The sequence below is a fragment of the Artibeus jamaicensis genome, unplaced genomic scaffold (genome assembly GCF_021234435.1).
Source record: "Artibeus jamaicensis isolate MK-2021 breed Jamaican fruit bat unplaced genomic scaffold, CSHL_Jam_final contig_65, whole genome shotgun sequence".
In the NCBI taxonomy this organism is placed as follows: domain Eukaryota; kingdom Metazoa; phylum Chordata; class Mammalia; order Chiroptera; family Phyllostomidae; genus Artibeus; species Artibeus jamaicensis.
In genome coordinates this window covers 821,807-849,102 of record NW_026521913.1, presented here as the reverse complement: position 1 = coordinate 849,102, position 27,296 = coordinate 821,807, and the positions used below count along the sequence as shown (strand labels likewise).

At 48.2% G+C, this 27,296-nt stretch overlaps 1 protein-coding gene across 1 annotated transcript in view; it reads left to right on the top strand.

The window, feature by feature from the left end:
• RRBP1 (ribosome binding protein 1) overlaps window positions 1–27,296 on the top strand; it is a 75,185-nt gene that overhangs the window by 27,460 nt on the left and 20,429 nt on the right. The window contains 5 exon segments of the mRNA XM_053670949.1: window positions 16,041–16,189; window positions 17,408–17,530; window positions 22,647–22,799; window positions 23,677–23,795; window positions 26,007–26,160. Coding sequence (XP_053526924.1) covers window positions 16,041–16,189; window positions 17,408–17,530; window positions 22,647–22,799; window positions 23,677–23,795; window positions 26,007–26,160 — 698 coding nt within the window.

Genomic DNA, 27,296 nt, shown 5'->3' with positions numbered 1-27,296 from the left:
GTGTTTAATAAGGGCTATGTCTAGTAGTTCAGGGGGAACTGGAGGGACAAAAGGATCGCAGTCATCTATGGGGCGGCACACCCAAAAGCAGAATAAATTTGCTGAGGAAGCCACTCTCTGGGAAATGGAGAATAAAATGAAGAGTAACATCGTCACTTAGCTTTGGGAGGTGCTGTCCCTCTTTGAAAGAGGAATTTTAAATCTCCTTCAGGAGTACAGGTCTAGTTTTCCATTTTGGTATCAACAGCAGCAGCAAGATCCAAGTTCTCCTTATGCGGCACCCACTTTATCCTTGTGTAGGGGATCCAAGGTTTGATTCCCATGAGCTTTAGGGAAGAGTATATTGTCAGCAGGACATCATGGGGACTGGTCCATTGCTCAGTTAACTGCTATTCAGGACCTTGAGTCATCCGGGTCATTAGTAAGACTGAGTGTCTCGGTTGGAACAGGTATAAGGGCTCATCAAATGGGTAGATGGACGTGTAACGAGCAAACTTGTGCAAAATTGGTAGTTTTTTGCTCTAGATGTTGTACATATTGTTTACTTTTTGATTCATGTTCTAAATCCAAAGGGGTATTCCTAAAACAGAAACGTGGGGGGATCTCCCATAAACTTTCAAAGGATTTAATTAATCTGAGCCCACTTTGGGATGCTGCTTTAATCCTGAGTGAAGCAATAGGTAGTGCCTATCCCATTTCAGATATGTTCCCTGACATATTTTTGCCAGGGTCTTCTTTCTTGTGTAGTTCATTTTCTCCATCTTCCCCATAGATTGGAGTCTCCAAAATGCATGAAGTTTCCATTGAATCTGTAGTGCCTGTCCCCTATCTTCTGGGAGGTTTCTGAAGTGCATGCTGATCCATCGTTGTTTTGAATGCTGTGAGGAAGTCCAAACCTAGGGATTATTTCTTTGATTAGAAGTTTTGCAGTCTCAGTTGTCTTCTCAGTTCTAGTGGAGGATGCTTTGACTCATCCAGAAAAAGTGTCTACAATAATTGTAAAGATTTAAAGTTTCTCATAGTTTTAGGCATCTGTGTAAAGCCAACTTGCCAGTCCTCAAATGGACATTTCCCTTTATATTGTACTTCCTTTACTGTTGGGGCACATTCTGTTTTAGGATTGTTTTGGGCGCATATCTGACAGGCTCCGACAATCTCTTGAAAGATCCTTTGTAAATAAGGGCCCTTCAAATGTGGTCTAATGAGGTCCATTAAAGCATTCCTTCCACAAAGGGTCTATTCATGTATGTGTTTGAGGATGAGATATACTAGAGCCTCAGGAAATAAGATTCGTAAGGTTGATCTTCCATATAGAATTAGGGTCTGTGTTAGAAAATCCCCATTCATGGGCCCATTCCTCATCTTGTTCCATGTAACTCGGTTTAAATTCTGACAAGTCCAGGTGGAGCATTAAAGCCCCAAGTAACTGTGGCTTTGCGCGGCTTGTCTTGCTGCTTTATCAGCAGTTTGGTTTCCTGGTTGTTTAGTAACCATTCTTCTGGTGTCCTGGGCAGTGCATTTTGGCAATCTGATTTGGTAGATTTCACTGCCTCTAGTACTTGTAAAATCTCTTTTGCATGTTTGACATCCATATTCCCTGAGATTAAGAGCCTACTTTTTAAATATATTTTATTGATTATGCTATTACAGTTGTCCCATTTCCCCCCCTTTATTCCCCTCCTCCCCGCACACTCACTCCCTCCCACCCACATTCCCTCCCTTTAGTTCATGTCCATGGGTCATACATATAAGTTCTTTGGCTTCTGCATTTCCTATACTATTCTTAACCTCCCCTGTCTATTTTCTCCCTACCATCTATGCTACTTATTCTCTGTACCTTTTCCCCCCTCTCTCCCCCTCCCATTCCCTTGTGGATAACCCTCCATGTGAATCTCCTTTTCTGTGATTCTGTTCCTGTTCTAGTTGTTTGCTTTTGTTTTTGTTTTAGGTGTGGTTGTTAATAACTGTGAGTTTGTCATCATTTTACTGTTCATATTTTTTATCTTCTTTTTCTTAGGTAAGTCCCTTTAACATTTCTTCTAATAGGGTTGGGTGATGATGAACTTCTTTAACTTGACCTTATCTGAGAAGCACTTTATCTGCCCTTCCATTCTAAATGAAAGCTTTGCTAGATAGAGTAATCTTGGATGTAGGTCTGCCACCTTGCCACCTGTCCTGTCCACCTGGCTGCCTTTCTGTCTCTGCCCCTCCTGCTGGTCTGGATGAATGTTTCTTCTTTAACTCCTTGGTTGTTGGACTTCCATTCAGTTAGATTTTCTGTCAGTTCTGGTTGGTTTTTTGTTTTTAAATTTGTTGTCCTTTTTTTTTGTTGTGTGAGGAGACACATTGTGTCTGTCTATGCCTCTATCTTGGCCGGAAGTCCCAAGAGCCTAATTTCTTTACATATTGCCCTATGGGCATTGGACTACCATGAAGACATATTCAGGGTCAGTGTAGACGTTATCCTTTTTTCCCCAGGAAAATTCTAAAGCTCTGGTGAGGGCTGTCAGTTCAGCCTTTTGTGCTGAGGTTCCTACAGCAAGTGATGGAGCTTCTCTTACCTTCTCTGTGATGACTGCCGTGTACCCAGCTCCTTGTTGACCATTCTCCCCATGAAGCTTTTCCCATCTGTATATAATTCCCAGTTAGGTTCTGTCAGCAGCTGGTCCCATAGATTTGGTCTGCTGGAATAAACTTTGCCAATGATTTTTAAGCAATCCTGCTGCAGGTCTGAGACTCCCTTAAAGTCCAGGAGTAGGGTGACGAGGTTTAAGGTGGTAGTGGTTTGCAAGGCCACATTTGGGTTGTCTAATAAAATGGCTTGATATTTTCCAAACACGGTGTTTCAGCTGGTACTCTCCCTTCTAACATTTCATGATGTTAGAAGGGTTTCTCCTTTCTGTTTTTCCTTTTGATTTCCAGGTAGTTCTTTCTCCAGTGGCCCTCCTTCTTGCAGTAGGCACATTGATTGTTGCTTAGTGGGACCCTTTTCCTTTTGGGTCCTGCCTCTCCTGGGTTCCACATAGTGTTTCTAAGAAAATGGCCTGTTTTAATTCCCCTTTTCTTCCAGGCATGGTAAAGGCTATGTCTACCAGCCTGGTAAGGATTTATTCTCAATGCCCCATCTAAATGTCGGAACTTCCTTCTGACATCCAGGGTACTTTACACAATAGAAGTCATGTTTACCATACAGACATTTTTTGCTGCCTGTTTACCAGCATCAGTGTGCTTTCAGTAGGCCTAATAAATACTTTTTAAAAATTCAGAAGGGTCTTTGGTGTGTGGTGAGTAGCACATTTTATATTTAGGCTCTTGTGTTTAGATACACCTTTCTTAAGCCCTTCTGATAAGCACCTTTTATAATGTTCTAGGGAGGCTAGGTTCTTGCTATTCAGGTTCCTGTTGGGCTCTTTCAAGGGGATCACCCTGGCTGGGTTGGGGGTTCCTTTGGGGTTCTCTTGAGCCTCTTCATTAGCCTTATTTATGGTGAGCCACTTTTTACCCACCTTTTAGCCTCCTTTAAGGAGAGCCTGTACGTCTGCCCAGTTAGGATAATGAGTGGCAAAAATAGAGGTAATAAGAGCTGCCATTTTCTGAGGATTATTCTTACATGAAGGGTTGGAATTCTTCCAATTCAGTAAATTTGAAGTGGAAAATGGAGTATGGGCCCAATAGTAACCAGCGAGCTGGTCTTCCTGGTTATTCAGCCTATAGAGATTGCCTCAAAGGAAATTGTCCTGCTCCAGATAAGGATGCTCCCTGGCATCCCTGTTGGATGCCCTGCTGGGTCTTTCAGGGGGAGACCATTCCTTTATCACAAAAGGGTGGAGCTGTCACCCCTTTGGGGCCTATTTCAGGGGTATCCAGCAGCAGGGGTGGGGGGCGGGGGAAATCTTCCTCTGCTAATCCTATGTCCCCTGGGTTCAGGGCATTAAAGAGATTCACTTTTTCATTTTCCTTTTCTTTGTGTCTTACTATCAGAGAGGGATTTTAAAGCCAATTCCCTTCTCTGTATCCTTAGGTTGTTCCCTTTCTTTGCTGAATCCTTATTGTGTAAAGACAGAAATGCCCGGACATAATAAAATGCCCGAACTACAGGGAAAATAATTTACGAAACTATTTAGGGGCCATTTCCCCTGACAGTTTAAAGTATACATAAGCCAAGCAGTGTTACAATAGAAAACCAATTTCTTCTTAGTCATTGGATCACAGCTGTACATGGACCACTCAGCTAAAATGTGACCCAGTGGACTTCCTACAGAAGTGAAAACAGAACAACCCCTGATGACACAAAAATACAAACCCAAAACCATAATCATAACAAGACCTCAAAGTGGGACCATATAAACAAAACTTGAATCTTATAATTTCATTATTCCAAACTGGTGCTCACAAGCAAGTCTTAGAGTCTTTTCGACTGCCAACCAATACCAAAAATGGCTCTAACTGGACCCAAATGCCACAAAGCCCAAGTGGCAGGGGATATCCTGCCAAATGGTACCACAAATGGTCCTAACTGGACCCAAGTGGTATGAAGTTCTAGTGGCACAAAGCCCAAGGGGTAGGGATAGAGGATCCCCCTGGTTTGCTCTCTGGCTTGACTTAACAGTCCCAGAGTCCATCTGCTTCCCAGACTTGTTTCCTTTCATCAGCCAAGCATTTCAGGTCGCTGAGGTCCTGAATAGGAGTGCAGAGATATTCTCCAAGAAAAGCTGTCAGGAGCTTCTGGGAAATCCCCACAGTCCTGCTCTCCTAGAGGGAGCCTATGCCCTCTGGGACTCACCAAGGTCCACATTGTCCCACCAGAGTCACCAAAAACTACCTGAACAAAACAGAGGTTTCGCTGCCTGTCAACAAAGCCAAACTCATGAGGTAGGTGCTGGTGCAAAAGAAGAGAGGTTGTATTCAGGGGTTGCGCAGCCTGGGAGAGTGGTGGACTTCCATCTCAAAGACCATCTCAATCTTCTTGTTCAAGCTGGAGGTTCTTACAGGGATAGGGAGGGGAGGGCTTTTTTCCTATCCAATTATCTTTTTAGCTCTTGGCATGTCTGGGGCCCTATCTATTCATCTTTCTAGCTTTGGCATGGTCAGGCCCTGTCTATTCATATTTCAAGCTTTTGGCCCTCTCATTGTAAGAACTTCCCCCTGCTAGCATCTTGGCCAATTGGGGAGACTCCCCAGCACTCCAACTATAACTGTCCACGGTAATAGGAGGACCTTTATGCCTGTGTGAAACTACATAGTAGTTCAACTGACATGGTATAAGATAAAATTTGAAGAGGAAAGAAGCACCATGGTCCAGGAGAATAACAATTAAATATTACAGATGAAATGTAGTTATTCCAAAGTTCACTTAGTGGTTTATTATTCTTCTAGCCAAAATTTCAATGGAATTTTTCCCTCTTGACAAAACTACTCTAAAAGTCCCATCTGGAGGGAAGAATAGATAAGAATATTGGATGTCTAAGTTTTAAGTGACTGTTGGAAGGCAAGTTTTGTGTGATGTGTGAATGTACTCTGTATTTCCAAACTGTTGTAAGTACAAGTAGGGTTCTGGCCCAGGGCCAGCCAGGTGTGGGAATAGAATGGTTCTGCAGTAGACAGCATCATCCCTAGGAACTACAGTGAGGGAAGGGAGCCTCATTTGAGAAGGGAGTAGAAATGTTGAGGCAATGATCTTGGGCAGTATGTTCAAAATTTGGAAGTCTGCTTACAACCCTCTAAAAATGTAAGGCTTGGATGAACTAGATATACAGTCCTACCTTGGTACTCGTTGGCTTCAGAACTCATCAAATTCCATACCTATCTTATTTTTGATGAGAAAAAAATGTTTCAACACTCGATGCTTGCTTGGGACTTGTTGCACTGGCAAGGACTTTTATGAAGTCAAGATGCTGTCCTGTAAGAGGAAATGCTTCATCATTTGGTACTCAATGGTTTTGGCACTTGTCATGAGTTCTGGAATGAATTAACAATGAGTACCAAGGTACCACTGTAATTGAAAAAGAAATCAGACCCTAGACAATATGAAAGACAGCCAAAATTAGTATTGATCAGTCCAGGCGTTGGGAGGCTGTCACTGCAAGAGTGCAATACGGAGCTCTTAGCCACAGAAACCACCATGTGGGATAGTCAGAAAGGACCAAAATGAAAACAGCCACAAGGGGTAATACGTATGGCTGATACGACACCTGAAAGGTGAATTTCTTTATTCTTTAGGGTGTCTGAGAGTCTGAAAACATGGGGAAGTATTTTCATTTTTCCCTTCCTTCCTTCCTTCCTTCCTTCCTTCCTTCCTTCCTTCCTTCCTTCCTTCCTTCCTTCCTTCCTTTCCCTCCCTCCCTCCCTTTCCCTCCTTCCCTCCCTCCCTCCCTCCCTCCCTCCCTCTCTCTCTCTCTCTCTCTCTCTCTCTTTCTTTTCTTTTCTTTTCTTTTCTTTTCTTTTCTTTTCTTTCTTTCATTTCTTATTAAAGGGGAAGAGAGAAAGAGGGGGAAAAACATCAATGTGCAAGGGAAACATCAGTTGGTTGCCTTTTGCACACCCCCAACCGGGGACCTGGCTTGCGACCCAGGTATATGCCCTGACCAGGTATTGAACTGGCAGCCTTTTGGTTCACAGGCCTGTGCTCAATCCACTGAGCTACACCAGACAGAGCGTAGCTCACTTGCCTTCCTAATCCTTACTTTTTAAAATTAGTTATTGTATAATATGTGCTTCCAGAAAACAAAATTTAAGAAATATAGAATCATGGAAGGTGAACATTGAAAGCCTTTCTTTCTGCTCCATCCCATTCACCACTCAGTTCCTTGGGGGAGCCCAGGGAATACTTCACTTATCACATCAAATGCACAGATGGGGCCTGCAGCACACACAGCTTTGGAACTGGCTTTCATTACATATAAGTGTACTGGTAACATCTCTACAGGGCTGCCACTTTCCATTGTATGAATGTGTCATTATTTAAGTGACATGAAGTAGTGTGCAGGGTTTTTTTGCTAAAATGCTGCAATGATGTGTATGTTGTCATGTAAGTATCTCTAGAAAGTAAACTCTTGGACATGTGATTCCTTGTTGTAGACTGCTCTGCCTGGTTTTAGGAATTGTATCTCGATCCCTTGTGGCTAAGGGTGAGGGACGACCTTTGGAATGCCAGCCGCAGGAGACAAAGCTTGTCTCTGGTAGCAAACACTGCCTCAGTTTCCTCCCCCTGCACCCAAAGCTTGTGCGTAAGTCAATGACGGGTAAGACGCCTCACAGCGGGAGGCAACCTAAGCCAGACTCGATCATTTGGGAGGCCTTCATGGAAGGACTGGGGCTGCAACAGAGAGCAATAGACTCTTGCCCCGCCCCCCAGCTTTGACATAGCCCGAGTCCCCATGTTCTCTGGGAGAAGCACTTCCTGGCTCTAATCCCCTTAAGCCTGAATACCTGTTGGGGAGAGGTGCAGCTCCCTGCCTTGCTAGAACGTGTCCTGGGGAAAAATCTGGCATCACAAAGACTTGCTGATAAACCTGTGAAATCTGCTCTGCTAAGAGTGCTTTCATTCATATTAAGGGTCCGAGAGGAAATGAGTATGTCTCCCAAAGTTTCTGCAACTCTCTTCCTGACAGACACTGACTCAGACTAAGCCTTCAGATTTCTTTGAAATGTTATCTACTATTTGATCCTTGCCGCCCTGTATTCCTGTGTATTACAACCCAATAAAAGGCTATGGAGCAGGGGGCTTGGGGCCTTTTTCTGCTCGGAGAAACTGGCTGCTGCTGGCCTTTTCCCCTGAGATACTAGCCACAGCCCACTCCTCCATCCCCAAACAGATCACAGTATGTCTCGGTCATTATTCACTCATGTCCATGGCACTCGGCAGGACTCGAGAAGAAGTCGCTCCCACAATTGCGAAGTCAAAAGGCAGGTACATTTTTAACTTAAGAAGACAGCACATCACTCTTCAAACCCATTTCACAATTCACCTTTGTTACAGAGTGCAAGAGGCCCACGTGAGTGTTTCCAGTACCTTCTGTTTGAGTGGACTGCTCACGTGGTACCGTGGAAATGGGGATAGTTTCAGGGGGGCATCATAAACCCATGTGTGGAACAAGGAAATATACTTGCTTATGAAACAAGGCACAGATTCTTGTCTCAGGGTTTAGAGAAGAGGGAATTTATAGAACCATAGAGAAGTGGAAATTTTCCAGAACTAAAGGTTCTGAGCATTTGCAGTGCCGTGCAGGCCTCTTCTGGTTCATTCTCTGATAGTTACCTCAGCACATGGTGCTTATTAGGAAAGTTGTGTTTCTTTCACAGGAAGTGTATGGAAGTGGTGGTGGCTTTTTTTTAAATTCTATTTTTGTCCTCAGACGTAGTCTTTGCCTGCATTATTATGCTGGCCTGCCTCCCTGCGCCTAGCCTGTGCTAAAGGGTCTGTTAGCCTTACACTTTGAGGAGAGCTGTCTGTTTCAGGACCTGAAAGTAAGTCCAGATTAGCACAGAGTAGGTCTGGGCCTGGCTATACATACCAAAGACTTAGCCTTGGGAAGTACAGGATGCTTGTTCTGGAAACTCCATATTTAAATGGGCTGTAGAACATTGGAGCTTGGTTTGTGTGGTGTAGCAGCTGAGGAAGGTGGAAGCCAGGTGGGTTTCCTGGGCATGAGCCTCCTTTGTTGGAGGGTGGCCTGGCTTTATGCCTGATACCCTCTCCATCTGCAGACATGGGCTGTTTATCTGGGACTAAAAGGCCACTGTGACAGGGCCTAGGGGAACCCAACCACTCCCCAGGAGACACAGCTTCTACAGCCCCACAGTGACCACATTGACAGACACACACCCATATGGGAGAAAGAGGCCATCTTTGGGGGACAGAAGTATGGATACATATTAATATCATTTTTTTACCCTTCTGCATTTCCCAGTTTCCTGTAACATGTTCTGAAACAAAAACTCCGTTATTTGTCTGAGTCATATAAATAGGCCCTCATTGTACCAAACAGAACTCCTGTCCTTCCAGGTGCTGTGAGGCAATCCAGCCCTGATCAGAAGCCCCCTGAGCATCCTCTGAGCAATGGAAAGAAATCCTTGCTCTTTGCAGGGGCCACTTGGAAGAAAGAAATTGGCCAATTCTTCTCAGGCTTATCCCTGTCCTGGTCACCTATTAGATGGTCACAAACTGAGCTAAGAAGGAAATTTTAAGTTGGGCCCTGCATTTGCAAAGCTGACAGTGCCCCAGGGGCCTGGATACTCCATGTTGTGCAAGGAGGCTTCAACAGGCTGCTTCTACCTCTGCCACAGCAGGTGGAAATGCAAATAGGATCATATTGTATAACCTAATCAATGGGGCAGGGTTACTAGAGGTCAAGGGAGATGGAGAAAGATTTTTCAGACTTACCAGGAAAACTTTACTCAAGGTGTTTGTAGTTTAGCAGTGACCTCATTTAAAAACCATGTAACTTGATAAAAATGCCACCTCTTCCTTCCTCCTGTTCTACCTCCCCTCCCCCCATGCTGTCCTTTGTGCTGTGGTCTTGCTGTGTCTGTGGCCTGGTGCTGTGTCACCACTGGGAATGTGATACTATTGTTCTCAACCAGATGTTCGAGTACATGGTTTATGAAGCTCTTCTCCATGAATTTATTTCTCTAACATTCTGAAAGGTGCATTGACATTTTTACCTGTTTCACAAAAGCAGAAAGCAAAGTCCAGAAATCAGGGGGCCAGCAAATGGCAGGGCAAGGACCAGAGCTGGAGCCTGAGCCTCTGTCTGTAGCACCCCCTTGAGGGCCAGAGCCAGCAGCTGTGTGTTGACAGTAAGTGTGATACTCTTTCTTTTGAACTTAACCAAGTTTTTCAGGTCCTGAAGCTCCGAAGAAATCTCTGCAGGGCTTTTGAGCCTTTATTCACTTTCTCCTAAGTTTTTCAAATCTAGCTCTTTTCTTCTTTTTAAAAAGAACAAAAGCATCTCCTGGAGATGCAGGCCAAGTAACAGTGTGGTGCTGCCATGTCTTAGAGACGCTATAGGTGGTGTTCATGTTTCAGATATAAATTGTGGGGTTTTGTTTTTTTTTAATTTAGAGAAAAAACAAAAGTGTAGTGTAATGAGAAAAATAAGTCATGCAATTTATAGAATTTTTAAAAATTCCATTAGACATGATTAAGAGCACAATTTCTCAGTTAACAGATTACTTTTTTCTCCAACCAAATGAAAAGGCCTGATTCAAAGGCCCCATATAGTATTGCTCTTGACATTATTTATACTTCATTCCAGTGCAATTAAAATGCTAGATGTTAGTGTCTGTGGCAGTCAGGGGCTGAGTGCACCCAGTCATGAGGGCAGACCAGCCCCTGCACAGTGCTGGGCTCCGAGGCTGAGCTGGGCTTGGAGAGCCTGCCTCCACTATGGAGGACGGGTGAGGATGGCGGGGACTGCAGCCACTGCCATTGATGCATTTGAAAGAGCTTTCATCAAGGGCCTCATTAGTGTTGCTTTCGCACAAGTCCAAGAAGACCCAGTCAGTGGACATGTAGTTAGTGGGGAGGCCAGTGGTGGTGCTGGCCCAAATTTTGCTTTTCTAGAGATGGTTGTACCTGCTTCTGTGGTTCGGGGAGACACTCTCTGAACTTGGGGTCTGTAGGAGTTGGGGCCTGTCTTCCACCTCTAAAGATACAATTGTTCTCGTGGTCCTAGGCTTCAAAGAAGGAGCAGGGGAGCCCTTCTTGAGGCCCTGAGGTCTTCGACTGGTGTTTGGCTCAAGTCACTGGGGATGTCAGCCTGGAAAGCACCCTGAGATTGGTGTCTGACTTTCTGTTGGGGGGCCATACAAGGCTCCTTGACCTACACTGTTGGGGTTGCCCTGTGCGTGGTCCAGAGGCAGCAGCCATTCTGCCTGTGTCTGTGCGTCTGAGGCCTTCAGACTGGTCCAGACATTCTGTGACAAAATGAGTTCTTTGCCATTGGTGTTCTCCCCCAACTCCCAAGACAACAGCCCTGTGGCAGGTCCTGTTGTCAGAGTCTCTGAGTTGGTGGTTGGTACTTGGTCCTCTGTCTCACTCTCAGGCCTGGTCCATGGCCCTGGGCTCTTCTCTGATCTGCCTGTCGCCAACCTCGTTTCCGTAGTTGTGCTGGAATAGTTTTCCCAAAATGCAAACGGTGCTCACTTCTGGGCTTTGCTCCTTGCCTGTGGAATAAAACCCAGACTACTGGGGCCTGTGAAGGCTTGGATGTAGTCTGGCCTCACTTCCCGCACTCTGCCTAGCAAGGCCCCTTACAAGCCTCAGTGCCTGTCCTGTGCTACTCCCTTTGCTGAAGCCCCAGCCCTCGCCTTTTCCTTATCCAGTAGTATTTTGCTTAAGTATCCCTTGTTTAAATGTTATTCTGGTGCTGCTGCCATAGTTGCTTCTGCAGTGATGCACACAGTCCCTAGGTTCCCTCTGTGTGGCTCTGCTGTGTGTTTGCCTCCTCCATTTCCTCCATCACCTCTGCCTGGGTTACCTGGCACTTCACCCCTAACTTACATTTCCAGGCCTGGCCTTTTGTAGACTGCCAGGTACATAGTAGGTCCATACTATGTGTGTGGAGACCACCTGGACCTGCCTGCCTTAGGAACAACTGCCAGTCACATGAAACAACAGCTGGAGTTGAGCTGGAGCCCATTACAGGGCTGTGGCAATAATTTCTTCCCATTGATCACCAGCTGTCTCAAGCTCCAGAGGCACTTCTGGAGCAGAGCAGTACCGATGTCCTCCCTGTTGGTTGACTAAGCTGGGCATGAACAGTGCCGGCAGTGTTCAGGAACTGGAACCTGGGGGCGGGGGGTGGGGGTAATGCTGAAACAGTGCTGAGCTGTGGAACCCCATGGATCTCCTGTGGCTGGAACCTGGCCACTGGGGATCCTGGTAATGATGCAGGCAGAGAGAAAATTCTCCCCAAAGGACCCCACTTGACTGTGATAAAGATACCTGAGTGCCTTTTTTTTTTTTGTAAGACAAGTTTAAGTTTAGGTGATTAAGACTCCCAGTGTGGTTGTGAAAGGGAACATAGTTTTGGGATTTGAAGTGTTATGCACATTATCTGAGTTCTGCGTGCTTCTTGGCTGAGAGCCCAGGGAGGCAGAGGGCTCCTCATCTACATATATGTTCTGCTCCTTTAACCTCCCGAGTGAGCACAGTGGTGCAAAGCAGGAGCCAGCCTGTTGTGTTCTGTCCACTGAGGGCTGGCCCCTGGATGCCACCTTTGTATAACTTCTATTCTGTTGGTAGGAGAAAAGGCAGAATTGCTTCAGCCACCCTGAGCTTCTGCCTAGGTGCACTGTCTGGGGAAGGGTCAGGGTTTGGGATTCTCCTGTGATTGGGGCTTGAAGGTGGCCCTGTGGGTGGATTCTATAGTACTTTATCCTGTGCTAAGCATTGTTCAAGCATGTTGCAGTGAGGCTGTGAGAGAGGAACAATTAACTACCCCCATTTCACATATGAGGAAACAGGCAAAGAGAAGTGAAGCCACTTGTCCAGGATGAGCTTGCAGGAAAGAGCTGAGCTGGAATTCGAGCCCAGGCCACCAGGGGCCTTGTTCTGACCATGATGTCTGTACCCAAGGGCAGAGGTAACCTAAAGGCTGGACCTGACCCATAGATATGTTTATTCAGCCTCACAGTGGTTATCTTTATCTATTTTTAATTGAGTTAGCTATCAGCACAAAGGTCAGGAGATAGCACATAAAAATTTCTTGTCCTGCTCTCCTAAAACAAGTCTACAACTCGGAGGCTTCTGGTTCAGACCATAGGAACATACCCATGGCCACCTCACTCCAAAGAGGCTTCCCCCTGAGCCCAGGCCTGTCTGGTCCCTGCCAGACAGGAGCCTGGGTTACTCTAGAGCCTGGGGACACTGGCCCTTCCTCTTTGCTCTCCTGCTGCTTCATGTCTTCCTCAGGCCTCCCTGTCCTATTCCTAGTATTTCAGACTCACCAAGGTGGGCAAAATTAGCTACAAGAGCAGGCCCTCAGTGAGCTGATCATGATCACACTAGGTTTCACTGCCTCACAATTTTTGTGAAGTCTGTGGTTTAACAGATTAGATGTTGAGTCTTTGACAAATTTATTTTGGTGCCTTAAGGTTTTACAATACCAAGGATTATTTCTAGTCTTCCAAGTATTTGGAAGAGACGTGGGGGATTCGCCAACACGCAGTGTGCCCGTCTCCCAGGTGTGGGCCCCTCGTCAGTGTGGGCCTTGGGCCGCTGGTGTAGTGAGAGGATCTTGAAACCTGGAAATAAATGTGACCCCATAGAGGTCCAGAGTTCTGGTTCCTAATTCCAAGTCCTTTTTTCTTTCAGTTATACTTCCCTTATTTGGGAAGCATAGAGACAGCACCATTCTTACCTAAAAGACTTAATGAAAAAGTGTGAAGTCATGGCTCTGTTAAAATTTTGTAAAAGATAGTGTGTGTATGAGGTTGGAGAAGGTCTTGACAGCTTCTAAGTTTTGCTGTACATAGCTTTGAATTGTTTCAAATCCAAAACTTGTTACAAGTTTTTATTACTTAATTCATTAATATAAATAAAACAATATAATTACATTATAACATTTTGTTAAAAGTGTATTAGAATGACACTGTCACAGAACACTCTCAGAAATGGTTTATAGACAGGGCGTCTAGACCTACAGGAGGGAATGAACATTTGTTGAGACTGCTGGGGTGATGGCTGTGCAGGAAATGACATTTCACAGTGAAGTGCAGTTGCATTACCTTGGTGTCCCCTTCATCTCAGCAGGGCAGTAGGGGCCTTAGGAGCCTACAAGGATGGTCCTCAAGGAGAGCTTTCTGGAGAGGCCTCAGCCCCTGGTCACTGTGAAGCCCTTGCAGGGATGGGGGCTGTCAGCAGGGAGTGCCTTGGGGTCTCCAGGGCTGGAAAGGCGCAGACTGGCCTGTCCAGCAGAAACACAGTGTATGCTACGGATGGAATTTAACTCTTCCTAGTAGCCACATTGAAAAAGGCAAACAAATGGCATTCATTTCATTTTAACCCAGTTTACCCCAAATACTATAATTTCAACATAAAATCAAAAAACCAAATTATGACAGATTTTATATTTTTTATACATCTTTGAAATCCAGAGTATATCCCCAGTTACAACATACCTCAGTTCACATGACCATATTTCAGGTGTCCGGTAGCCCCATATGGCTGGTGGTCAGTGTACCAGGCAGTACAGGAGTAGACCTTCCTGAGTGAGAACGGGAAATTGTCTGTGTGGTGATCAGCTTCAGGGAGGCTGTCTTGCCCAGTCTTACTCCAGGGGTGTCTTTGAAACAAGCAGTCCTCCTCCTTCTGGAAAACCCTGGCAGTAAATACATACAGGCTGAGGGAAGAAAGCAGGAAGCTTGTAACCCAAAATGCTAACAGTGGGTTTTTTCCAGATAGCGAACTAGAGAGTGTTTTTTTTTTCTTTTGCCTTAGCTGTACTCAGAATTGTTTCTAGTGTTCATAAGTTTACCATTAAAATTATTTTATATTTTATATATATATATATTTCAGTGAAAAGACAGAAGGCTGAAGGGGACATGCTTCCTTCCCCCGTGCACTCACCCATATTTATGATACCCTTCAGCTCAGGCCTTTAATGTCACTGTGGTTATTTCTAATCTCAAGGTTCACCAAGGTAAGAAGCTCTAAAATGGAGGTGCTGGTAGCAGCCAGCTCGCCCCTGTCCCCCAGTGCCTTTATTAAGGTATTGTGCGAACTGCGTGACTTGTGATGAAAATACTGTGACTAGGTAGTAAAAATACTGTGCCAAGTTGGTGAATTTAGGGTTGCTACGGAAGCCTTCCCTATTCATTGTCTTCAGTGAGATGGGCTTGGCTGAAGGGGCCACTGCAGGTCGGCCTGTTTCCTTGGTTTCATTCAGCTCACTTGTGGCCTGTCATTCAGCCATGAGGCAGATTTGAGCCTCAGCACAAGTATTGTCCAAGCATTTCAGGCAGGGATCCTGCCAGACGGGGCAACTCAGTTTCTCCTTTCTTGCTTTGAGAGCCTGCAATGAAATCAAAGGTTTTTTTGGGGAGTGACATCAGGAATGTTTCAGAGGTGACAGTTGGTTTTTGGCAGATGGCTCTGCCTCCTCCAGAGGTCACTAATGACCCCAGGAATGGGCAGGCCCGTTCCTGAAGAACCCAGTCTGGCCCTCCTTCTCCTAAAATGTGCCTAAGCTTCCTCCAGAGAGAGTTGGACATTGTGTTTGAACCCGGGTGTGTGGGAGGCAGCCTCCTTTCCCCTAAAACATAAGAGAAGCAGCAACCTTGGGAACATGGGGTTTTTGCTTTCCATGCTTATCCTGTGATTGCAGGGGTGTGGCCGTAGGCATCTGTGTTTGTGGGAAATGACAGGCTTGCTGCTCAGTCAGGATCCACGGGCCATAGGGCTTGGTCATGCAGGGACCTGCTGGGCTGTTTGAGAAAAGAAGGAAAAAAGAGGGATCTTGTCTGAGAAAAAAGGGGAAAGTACCATTGCCTAGATTAATGCTGTTCATATTGATGATGAGGGTAAGGAGTATCACCCCCAGCCCAGGAACCCCCTGCCTGTCTTTACTTGGGCACCCCCTTGGCTGTCTTTCAGCTGCAGGGACCTCAGTTATTCCATTTCTGTGCACAGACTCCCCAGCTGATGACGGTTCCACCTATAGTCAGTCTTTCAACTTTATGATGATTCAGAAGCAATATGCATAATGAATTGCATGAGATATTCAACACTTTATTATAAAACAGCTATATATTTTGTTGACTGCCCAACTGTAGGCTAATATAAATGTTCTGAGCACATTTAAGGTATAGGCTAGGCTAAGCTGTGATGTTTAGTAGGTTAGGTGTATTAAGTGCATTTTTGACTTAGGTATTTTCAACTTATGATGAGTTCGTTGGGATGTAAACCCATCGTGAGTCAAGGAGCCATACCCCAGGCGACAGAGTGCTTGGCTCTGATTGACCCCTGCTGTTTCGGTGTAGGACGGGCTTGGTTGTTCATGTCTGTGTGTAAGTCCCTGATCCTTCTGTCTGTACAGGGCCCCTGGACACTGACAGTCCTCTCTACCTCCCCTACAAGACGCTGGTCTCCACGGTTGGAAGCATGGTGTTCAATGAGGGTGAGGCCCAGCGGCTCATTGAGATCCTGTCTGAGAAGGCTGGTGTCATTCAGGATACTTGGCATAAGGTGAGCTCACCCTCCCTCACCCACATTCAGTGGTCTCTGCAGCTGACCTGGGTAGTTGTCCCTTCCCCCTCTCTCTCAGGGATTGTGAGATGTGGAGGTTACTTGGTCCTGGGGCTGGCCACACCTGGCTTGCCAAGCTGCACAGGGAATAGCCTCCACATAATTATTTTGGCAGAACCCTGCTGCCCTTTCTCAAGCAGAGGCTGCACAAATGATCCTGCAGATCCTTTGGCTTCTGCCACAGCCCAGCCATGGCCAAGCCACTGAAACTCAGAGCCAGGGCAGAGCTCTGAGTTACAGGGAGCCTGGGTATAGAACACAGGAGCTGGAGCCTGGCTGGTTTGTGGCCAGGGTTCCGGTGTGTAGGGACACACTGAGTAAGGAAACCCTGTGATGGGCCCAGGAGCACCTTCCCTCCTGCTGTTGGCCAGTTCAGAGGCTGGCACCCACCCTCTGGTATTTTAGTGAATGAGCTGCTGCCAGGAAATGCTATTTATCTGACCCTTAATCAGAAGTAAAATTGTAGGTAATTTTGGTAAAGAATTTTGTGGCAACTTAGTAGAGATGTTGAGGAGTGTCCTGAGAGGCTAGTGGGCGTTCCTTCCCTCTTGGCCCTTGCTAAGCTGTGATGTGTCATGTCGTCTCAGGGAATTGCTTACTCAGCATAGGGGTGGGGTGGTGGCAGTGACAGGAGGTGTCCTGGCTGTGAGAAGGTCAGGATTTTTGTTTGTTTGTTTGCTTGAAGGAGAGGCCTTGACTCAACTTAGGCTTCCATTCCCAGAATGTACTTTCCATCCCATGGCTTTTGTGCTTCAGCCAATGGCTATGAGCTGCACACAGCATCTAAGGGGTGGGTACTGAACCAGAAACAATGACCAGTGCCCCTCAGTGGGACAGAAAGAGGCCCTAACTAACATTGACTCAAGTTAATGGGAAACACCATGCTCCTAAAAACTACCTCAAAGATATAGCGCTTTTGCCAGACAGCTTCTGTCCACGTGGGCCCTGGAGGCCCTGCAGACTAGGTTGCTAAGGCAGGGGTGCTTTCCCCCAGAAGTGTCTGGAGTCAGCGTGACACCTGCTCATCTTGAAGTGTCTGTTCCTACTTTATGAGGACTCTGCTCTTTTCCTGGGTCAAAGTCTGACTGCTGGGTTGGGAGGAACAAACCAAGTGTCTGTCTGTACCCTCTGTTAACATGGCTCTGTGGACATTTGTAGGCCACTCAGAAGGGTGACCCGGTGGTGATTCTGAAACGCCAGCTGGAAGAGAAGGAAAAGCTGCTGGCCACAGAGCAGGAAGATGCAGCTGTTGCCAAGAGCAAACTAAGGGAACTCAATAAGGTATGGCTGAGTGCATGTCCTGTCCCGAGAGCCTCTGGATTGTGGGGTCAACCTCCCTACTGCAGCTCCTTGCTCGGCCTGTCTATTCTAACTGCCCGTCAAACCGGGGTGCACTGTGACCGTGTGGAGCCTGAGGCCGGCCTCTGGAGCCCCTGTGGAGCTCTGCCAGGTGGTGGCTCCCTTCTCAAAACTAAGAATGCAGGAACATTAAGTAGGGTTAGGGCCCTCTGTGTGGTAGGGTGGACCGTAATGTCGCTGGCCTGCCCCACAGTGATGGATCATTGTTTTAGAGTCTATACCCTGAAGGGAGGGTGGGTACAGTTGATCCACAATTATTTTCTTGAGAATTGAAGGAAAAATTTGTGGGGAGGTGGGTGGAGGGGCCGCTTTTCTCTGTTTCCTGATGCCTGTGAGGTGATCCTGCAGGGAAAGCCTGGCTCCTCGAGTCAGCTGATGGCTTGGTGTGTAACATCTGTACTCAGTGAACAACAGTAGGATAAACCAGGACACTGCACAAAGGGCTGTTCTCTCCTTGCCAGAACTCACTGAGGCTTCCCCTCCCCAGTCCTTCTGAGGAGAAAGTTGTGGTGCCCCAGCCCAGGAGCTAGGTTTTCCCAGCAAAATGCTGAGCATTGCTCTTGTCCTCTCCCTGTTTACCTGCCTGTCTGCTGGTGCAGTGGGTACAGGGGGGTGGCCTGAGCCTCAGAATGCCCCACAGTGTCTGGGCTGCAGTCTCTCCTCTGGGCACCTCCATCTGCTCATTTGAGAAGAATTGGAAATGAGTCAGTCTGAGCTTCTGTCTTACATTGGAGGGATGCAGCTCCAAGCCAAATGGGAAAGTTTGTTTGGTAGGGGATGGCAGGAGTAGAAGATGAGCCTTTGACTTCTTACACTTGGTTAATGCACTGCCCAGGAGAAGGGAAGAAAAATGTAGTTCTCTGTAGCCTGTAGTAGAGTTTGGTAACTTGTGCCTGTGGGGAGGAGTGGTCTCTCTCAAGACTTTCCACATGTAGCCTTCACTCGAGCCCATCTTGGGTTGTTAAATGCAAAGTGGCTGGAGCCATTTGCCTTGCCCCCATGTGCCAGTTGAGCATGTCTCTTCCTGGTAGATGTGCCGTAGTGTGCCCTAGGCCAGGAGCATTAATACCATGGAAGTGGGCCAGTGCTACAAATCAGAATCCTCCTTCCTGAAAACCAGCTGACCAGCACACCATTGGTTAAGAGTTGCTGGTTTCAGGAGCCATTCTTTCATATCCTCTTTCTGGACAAACAGAGTTTGTTGGTACCCCCAAAGTAAACAGAGGAAACAGGAGTGAGTGTTCCCACAGCTGGCTGGCCATGTGGTTGCCTGGCTAGTTGCTTGTGCCTGCCACCTTTAATTTAGGATGGGCTGCAGGTAAGATGAGTGAATAAAAGCAACATCTGACAGTGATGCTGGCTTCTCTCTTCCCCACTGCTGGTGTCTCCAGCCACCGTGAGCAAGTGCTTCCTACAAAAGGAGGTCCCTTAGACACTGACCCTTGTGCAGGACACTCACTGTTCTCCCTCCGTAGTGGCTGCTTTACAGGATTTCCAAAATCACAGTGGCAGCTAATCTGTAAACACTCCTCAGGTCTAGGTGCATTTCCAGCCCTCCCCTTGTAGATCTCCCTGGCTGCCAGCTGTAGGGACCTGTGCATTTGCATTACTCATCTTGCCCTCTGGGAACCCAGGCCTTTGCTCCAAGGTAGAGATATCTGATGGTGTGTCCAGCCCTCCCTTCTCTGACTACATCCTCTTCCCTGCAGCCATAGGAGTTCCAATTGGGCTCTTAAGTGCTGATCTGATCCTGTGAGGCCCTCTTTAAGCACCGCCAGTGGCTCCTAATCTCAGACCCTAGTCTATACTCTGAGCACCACCTCTGGTCCTCCTCTTCCTCTTCCATTAGCCTCAAATGCCCGTCACTGCCTGACTGGCAGAAAATTTTTTCTCTATGCTTGAAGACTTAATTTACTAGACCTGGGGAATTTTTCTGGAGCCCCCATTTTCTTGTCTCAGCACAGAGGTCATCGCTGCACTAATGTGCCATTGTGTCTGTCCCTGGTGACTCTTGCTGCCTTGCTTGGCTCAGCCAAACAGACTGCTTGTCAGCAAGTGGCTGCCAAGGCCTGAGGCCCGCTAAGAGGATGCCCCTGATGGTTCTCGTGTTGCCATTTTTCCTCCCTGTGCTTCTGGAACCCATGGGTGTCGGGTACCTGCATTTCTCTGTTGGGAGTTTCGGATGGATCTGATGTGTTGACTTTCTTCTTGTCATATTTCTTAGTCCAGCACCATTGAGGAAAGTTATATAAGAAACTAAATTATTGACAATGTGGAAGTTTCTCTTAATTCCCCACCGGAGCTGGTGAGAGGGCTGGGATCTGCCTCCCTCCTCATGTTTTCTTTGTCCTTGTGGATTGTTCCCTGGATAGATCTGTGCTTTGCAAATGGGTGAAGTGTCCGCAGAGTTGGGCTCAAGGCCTTTTTCAGGCACCAGCTGCAGGAGTTAATCACAGGCTGAGGCACCCTGAGGTCCCTGAGCCTTCTGAGAGTCTTCTGGACATGGTTTGAGGGAACATGCGTGCTTCTGGGGCAGTCCTTCTGGCAAACCACCTTTCTAGCTGTTGCCATCTTAGGTACCAGGTACCCTGTCATGGGGTGTCTATCCTGAGGCAAAGCTCTGGACTAGGTCCCATCCTGTGTTTGTTCGACGTGGGAGATTGGGGTTTAGCTTCACACAGTCGAGGAGCCCCTTAAGGTGGGTATTCTCCCACGGTGGGGTGGGAGACATTCTTGGTGGTAGACCTTTTTGGTGGGAGCCGCCTACTGTCCACATCAGCAGGCCTTGGAAACTCATACCAAGCAGAACTTATTCTTGGACTGGAGAGCAGAGTGCCATTTCCGGGCCAGCGGTGCCTGTGAGGGTGCCATGCCTTTCGCAGCCCATTCCCCACCACCACTGGGCATGCCTTTCAAGAAAATGAATCTGACCCTTGCAGCTGAATTAAGAATTTGACAAGTAAGAAGAATCCTGGGATTCTGAGCTCTTAAAAGAAGAAGAAGCCAAGGAGGGGTAAACAAATCCTTGAGGAAAAGCTGGTCTCCCTCTGTTCTTAAAAAAACCCAGAGGTGAAAGTAAGGGAAATCCCTTTGAATTCTCGTGGCCTTGGGATCCTGTTCCCAACAGGTTGCCAGCTTTATGCCCTAAGCTCAGTTGGGTACCCAGAACTGCATGAGTCTTGCCTGGGGTGGGGGGGAGGCTGTTCCTAGACTAATACTCGGTGCCAGTCTGTGGGTGTCTATCAGCCAGCAGAGGTGGGCAGTCTGTGGGTGTCTGAACCAGTGTAGCTGCACTACCTGCTGCTGCTGTGGCTCTGGGCACTCTAGGGTCTCTCTGAGGTTTGGTTTCTTCTTCCAAGCCTGTATCCTGTTCTAGAACGGGTCCCCCTGCATTGCTAGTGTGTGGAGATTTGCTGGTGGGGCTGGCAGGGCATGTGTATTGGAGGAAGCTTGGTGAAACTTGGAATTCCTGCTAAATTGCCCTGTCCTACTTCTTTGGAGGTGCCAGGCCAGCCAGAGGAGTGAGGCACCTTGTCATTTCTCCCACTGTCTGGGACTCCTTTGGACTCAGACAGCCCCAAGTTCCAGACCACCTCTACCACATACAGTTGCTCCCCTGCCTGAGACACATCTTTCTTCCCAAAGCTCAGTGAGCTCAGCTTTAAACTGGGGATCAAGATCCTCATCTTACTAAGAGAATCAAGTGAGACATCTGCTTGCCCCAGAGTTAGTGTACAACATCAGCCACCCTTCCCATTTCTGTAGATAATCAGTGAAATGTTTCTAAGCCTGGACATCATACTCTGTGGGCTCTCACTCTGGGTGGAGCCAGGAGAAGGATTGTCTTTGAAAAGTGGGACCAGTGGGTCCCAGGTGGTCCAAAGCTGAGGTCCCCAACCCCTGGCCTGTGGACTGATACTGGTCCATGGCCTGTTAGGGACTGGGCCACACAGCAGGAGGTGAGTGGCGAGTGAGCATTCGAAGCTTCGCTCGAATTACTGCCTGAGCTCTGCCCCCTCAACCCTTCTGTAGAAAGATTGTCTTCTATGAAACCAGTCTCTGGTGCCAGAAAGTTTGGGGACCACTGGTTCAAAGGAATGCCAGGCACACAGAGAAGCTCTGGCACCCAGTGGCAACCCTGATGCTCCCAGCTCCTCTCCTGGCCTCCAGTTCTCTACCATCTGGGTCAGGAGGAACACTTTGGCCCTTTAGGGTGGGCCTCCCTGCAGCCCTAGCCTGGAAAGGGAGAGGATTTCTCACTTCTCTGATTCACTGCCCAGGATGGAAAAGGGGCAAAGCCTTGAGTCTCCTGGGACACTTACATCCCAATCACCCAGGCCAACTAGACCCACACCGAGTAGTTGCATCCTGGATGGAGAACACTTGCTCGCACTGTGATTCCCTGCTTCCCTGAGATCCCAGCCAGCTTCTCTCCCTCCCCCTGGCCTTCCCACCCTGTATTCTGCCTCCACCAAAGCCTCTGAGTCCCCGGGCCCAGCATCCTGTGTTCGTCATGGCATCCAACACTGCTGAGAGCAGATACTCCCTGGCCTGGGGTAGAGGACTATGGGGCTGACCCCCTAGTCATGTCCCCACCCAAGTCATAAAAACCTGGGGCTTTGTCAGTCCTGACAAAGGTGCTCTAGTAGAAGTAGGTGTTCTGGGGCCTGAATGTTGGGGACCGAGCCAAGTGGAGTATTGTAATCATAGCAGGACTGGGCCAGTGTCTGGAGAGCCTGGGGACAGTATGCTGTATTTGCTTAGCTCCTTTCTGTGTCCACCACATCCATTGTGGTCAAGTCCTGACATCCAGCTCTTAACTGGTCAGGTCAGGAGGGTTTTCTGGGGACCTTTTGTCTCCTGCTTGCTGTTTGCTGTGGCTGGTGCGGATCTGTCTGAGTGCTCAGGTAGAGGGGTCTTATGGCTCTGCTCTGAAGCTCCTCCCAGCTCCACCCGATGCTCTGGGTTGTAATGATCTTGGTCCCATCTTGTGGCGCTGCCCCTGCCTAATCAGCTCTCTGCCCTTTGTTTTCTCCAGGAGTTGGCAGCAGAAAAGGCGAAGGCAGCAGCTGGGGAGGCCAAAGTAAAAAAGCAGCTGGTGGCCAGGGAGCAGGAGATCACGGCCGTGCAGGCCCGAATGCAGGCCAGCTACCGGGAGCATGTGAAGGAGGTTCAACAGCTGCAGGGCAAGGTGGGCAGGGGTGGTGGGGGCATAGTCGGGCCATGGAGGATGGGAATAGTTCCCAAAAGGCAGTTCAGGATGCCCTCGGGGGTGAAAGTGGGGTGGGGTATGCAGAATCTGGTTCGTTTTTGTGGCGGAAGCAGCTGTTTTATCTGGCCAGGTACTGGCAGCCACCCTACCATTTGCATTCAATATTACTAACCAGTAAGATGTAACATACATTGTAAAGAGCACGTTTTGAAAATAGTGTGGTCCCAAGTGGCCAGCCTCATGTTCCATCTCCTGAGTGCCTGTGGGTCAAGTTCTCAGCCTTCATGTGACCCTAGACTGATGCTGGCTCTGCACTTGATCAACCCACTTGAGGTTGGGAAGATCACCTAAAGCAAAAGGCCTAAAAACTGCACAGGTCTGGAATGGGATCAGGGGAGGGCCTGTACAGCTTGACCTGAATAGTTAAGAACCTTGGGCCTCATTTGCTCAAACCTGCGCTTTGCTCAGGGTGGGCCACAGGAGGCCAGAGGGCAGGAACTGAGGCTCCCTTGGGTTAGTTATGGGCTGTGGTTGTGGCTGTCTCAGACCTAGGAGGCAGTGTATGTGGAGCATGTCTGGGACCCTGGGCTAAGAACTTTGCCACCTGGAGGCCGTAAGCTGGAAGGCAGAGGAGCGAGGAGGTGTGTGGCTGGGGTTCACTGTTGGCCCCAAGCTCCCGTTGCTGGAGCTGTTCAGTTTTCAGACCTCTTGTTCTTGGAGGTCGTCCCCACCTCATGTGGAGAAGCAGCACCCTTGGGGTTTGGTCTGCAGGCTGTGATCTCACTAATTTTGCTCCAGAAGTCAGCTCCCTCTGTAAGGACAAGCGGCACTCTGATACCCTATCAATGGTTTCCAGATTCGGACTCTTCAGGAGCAGCTGGAGAATGGCCCTAACACACAGCTGGCCCGTCTGCAGCAGGAAAACTCCATCCTGAGGGACGCCTTGAACCAAGCCACAAGCCAGATGGAGAGCAAGTAAGCTCAGTGCTCCCAGTCACTGTGACAGCACAGTCCAGGGGACTCCATAACTGGGGAGGGTCCCCGGGGCTCTTGCAAGGCTGTGGTGTGTGTACTCTAGTTTCTTACTGGATCTGGAGCTGGCTGTGCCCTTCTGCATCTCCACATTTGGTGCTCCATGTTGATCCTCCATGTCTTATGTGGTTCTGAGCAGCTGAGCCTTCCAGTGCATGGCTGGCATCCTCTCATGTGGCCAGGCTGCAGGGAGAGGTGAGCTCATGCCCATGTGATCAAGTGCCCTTCAGGTCCTGGCTGTGACCAGCATATGCTTTTCCTGGGTGAGCAGATACTTTTTCCATGTCTGTTTTTCACAACATCCTGCTTTGAGGCTTTCAGAAATTCCTGATTGTGGCTCAGAGTATCAACACCAAGTGAATTGTCTAAGATCAGAGTTTATGGTGTAGGGCCTGAGCTTCTTGATTCTCCACTGGGGATGAGGTCTCCTGTGCTGGTGGGACGTGTGCTTTAATGCATTGGTGATAAGTACTGTTCCACAGCATACCAACCCAGACTGCAGAGCAGAGTTCTTGATCTCAGTGTGGCTTCCTTGGACCTGAAGTTCTAGGAAGTGCACAGCAAGTGGGCCGATCCCAGAGGGCGGCAGAGCCTCACCATGTTCAGGACACCTTGGCATTCTTTCGATTCTCTAGTTTGAGCATTAGGGTCTCCACAGGCTGGCCCGGAGGAAACCCCCTGCATTTCCTTTTGATTCACATTTCTTTGCCTTCTCTTGGCCTGAAGCATCCTGAAGGGATTTTTTGGGGAATTGCATTATCCATAGAACATCTCCCTATGCCAAGAGAACTGACTAAGGCAGAGAATACAGGCGCCTGAGTGTGCTTTAGCTGGAATGTTGGCTCAGGATCTAGACCAGGGAGAGAAATCAGTGCCCACACCTCTGTTTTGCTGGGGGCCCTTTTGGCATGGAGTGAGACCCGAAGGCCACCTTTCCCAGGCTGGTGCATTCTCTCTAGAGGTTTCCTCTGGTTGTATGTGTATACACATCTTCATCTCCATCCTGGCTTGTTGTTTTGGTTGGAAGTTTGTGGCGATTTCCTCTCAGCAGCCATAAGCAGAAGGTGAACACGGGGATGGAGAAACACTCTGGCTTCCCCTGCACATATTTGCTGTGGTTTCCGTCCTGGGGAAAGCTTCAAAGCATGAAGATCTGGTAGCCGCTTGCTGACTGTGTCTGTGGAAACACTGCCCATGTGGGATGGGTATTCCCAGGCCACTCCTAGAGCTGCAGATCAGTCCCACGGGGCCTCCCACCCAGCCTTTCATCTCCCTTTCAGGATGCTGGAGTCTGGCCTGTCCTCTGAGCTCTGCAATCTTGAATCTTGGTACTATAAAGCAGAAACAGACATCCCTGCAGAGGGCTCTGGATGGCCTCCTTGGTGCAGATGCGGAAATCCAAGTCCAGAGGTGGGACGCCCCCGCAGCTCCCAGCACCAGACAGAGCTGGTCTTGGCCAGGCTTCCTGCCTCCCAGAGTTGTGGGCAGTCTTGTCTGTCCCCTTCGTCTTGTCTGGTACTGTTTCTTGGCTGGACCATCAGTCCTGTCCTGGAGAGAGGTGTTTAGTGAAGGAAGCATGCTGATTACACTAGAAAAGGCAGTTGAGCTGCCACTCTTTTCCTGTCAAGCAAGTCTTCTTCCCTCCGTTCTGAACTTCTCCCTGGTCCTGAGATTCACCTTCTGTGTAGTGGTGAGGGCTATGTTTTGTAAAGTGCCTCAGCCTCCTGCTTTGGGTGGCCTCCAGTGAAACAAGGTACGTGGACATCTCCAACAGGCTACTGCCACCGGCCCTGCAGGGGCGTCGAAGCAGGGCAGTCTACATCCCAGGGTTTGTTTGGACCCTGGTTCGCAATGAGAAAAAGAGTGTATTGCCTTCTTTCTATCTGAATTTCCAGATGCCAGGGATGGGCACCTCTGGGATATTTTAGTGCACATTTTGCTCTTTGCTGTCTCTGGTCCAGACACCTGGCTGATAATGCAAGAGGGGCTTTGATAGTAACTCCAAGACTTGTATAACTACTCAGGAAAGAGCAGGTATCCCAGTGGGACGGATCATATCACCGTTTCAGTCAGCCAGTGACAGCACTCGGGCTGGCAACAGCTGACTTGAGCCCTCTTCTGTGTGTCAGTTGGGGGCTGGTGACTGTCTTGCAGGCAGAACGCAGAGTTGGCCAAGCTCCGGCAGGAGCTCAGCAAGGTCAGCAAGGAGCTGGTGGAGAAGTCAGAGGTGTCACGGCAGGAGGAGCAGCAGCGGAAGGCTCTGGAGGCCAAAGCAGCCGCCTTCGAGAAGCAGGTTCTACAGCTGCAGGTGAGTTGTAGTGGCAGTCACCTCAGTGCCCTGTTCCTTCTACCCACCAAGCCTGCCTGTGTAGCAGGGACGGGTCGTTGCCCAGCCACATAGAGACATGCCTTCTTAGCCATGACTGACAACTGGAGACTCAGGTAGAGCTGGAACTGGAACCCCCAACCTTGGCCTCCTGAATAAAAGTTACAACTTGTTAGCTTCAGATGGGTGCTTTCTGTGTGCTAAGCATCGACCCAAAGTTCTAAGCACTTTACAAGCATTAACTCATTTAATTCTTATTGTAAGCATATGAGGTAGGTTATATTACTATCCGGAATTTACCCATAAGGAAATTTGAGGCACAGAAATTAAGCAACTACCCCGAATTTACCCAGAGGTAGGATTTCAAACCCAGGTCCAGCCCTAGTGCTGTTTGATCTCCCACACTCAGTCCCATCTCTGGTACCACAGTTCCAGCCATAGCTGTCCCAACTAACATTAGCAGCTTCTGGCTTCAAGGCTAGGTGAGAGTTCTTCCTTCTTAGCATCTAGATGTGGCCAAGAAGCTCTTGTTTTCCCAGGAAGATGCCCTTTCTCCAGAGGAAGAAAGATTGTCCCCCTGTCCCCAAAGTGCGCCGGGCAGTATCTAGTGTGGCTGCCCTGATTGCCTGTTGGCCTGACTGCGTCTGGATCCCCCAGCCGGCCTGTTTTGGGGCAGGGTGACAGGGTGACAGGGTGTGGAGAGCCTTGATATCATGCCTGCTTTTCATTTAACTTTTCTGGGTAATGAGGAAATCCTTCCATCCCGAAGGGCTTTGTGCTCTTTTTCTGTTCATTGAATCTAGGCACATAGAGCAATGGGCCTGTCTTGTGGAAGGGATGAGAATGGCAGACAAAATTGAAAGACTGATGCTTGTCTGTCTATAAGAGACTAAAAAGGAATATGGACAAATAAACACAGTTTGATTATTTAGGTGGAATTGAGGTGGATAATTTCGTGTTTACTGATTTTCATGTAAAGCAGGTCCACCCAGACCAATGAAATCAGAGCTGCTGGGGTGGGCATGGCCACCCGAGGTGGTTTAAAGGATTCCGGGTGGTTCTGGTGCCCAGGGTGTTGTCACTACCTGTGTCATTTCTAAAGACCCAGCCTGGGGCCA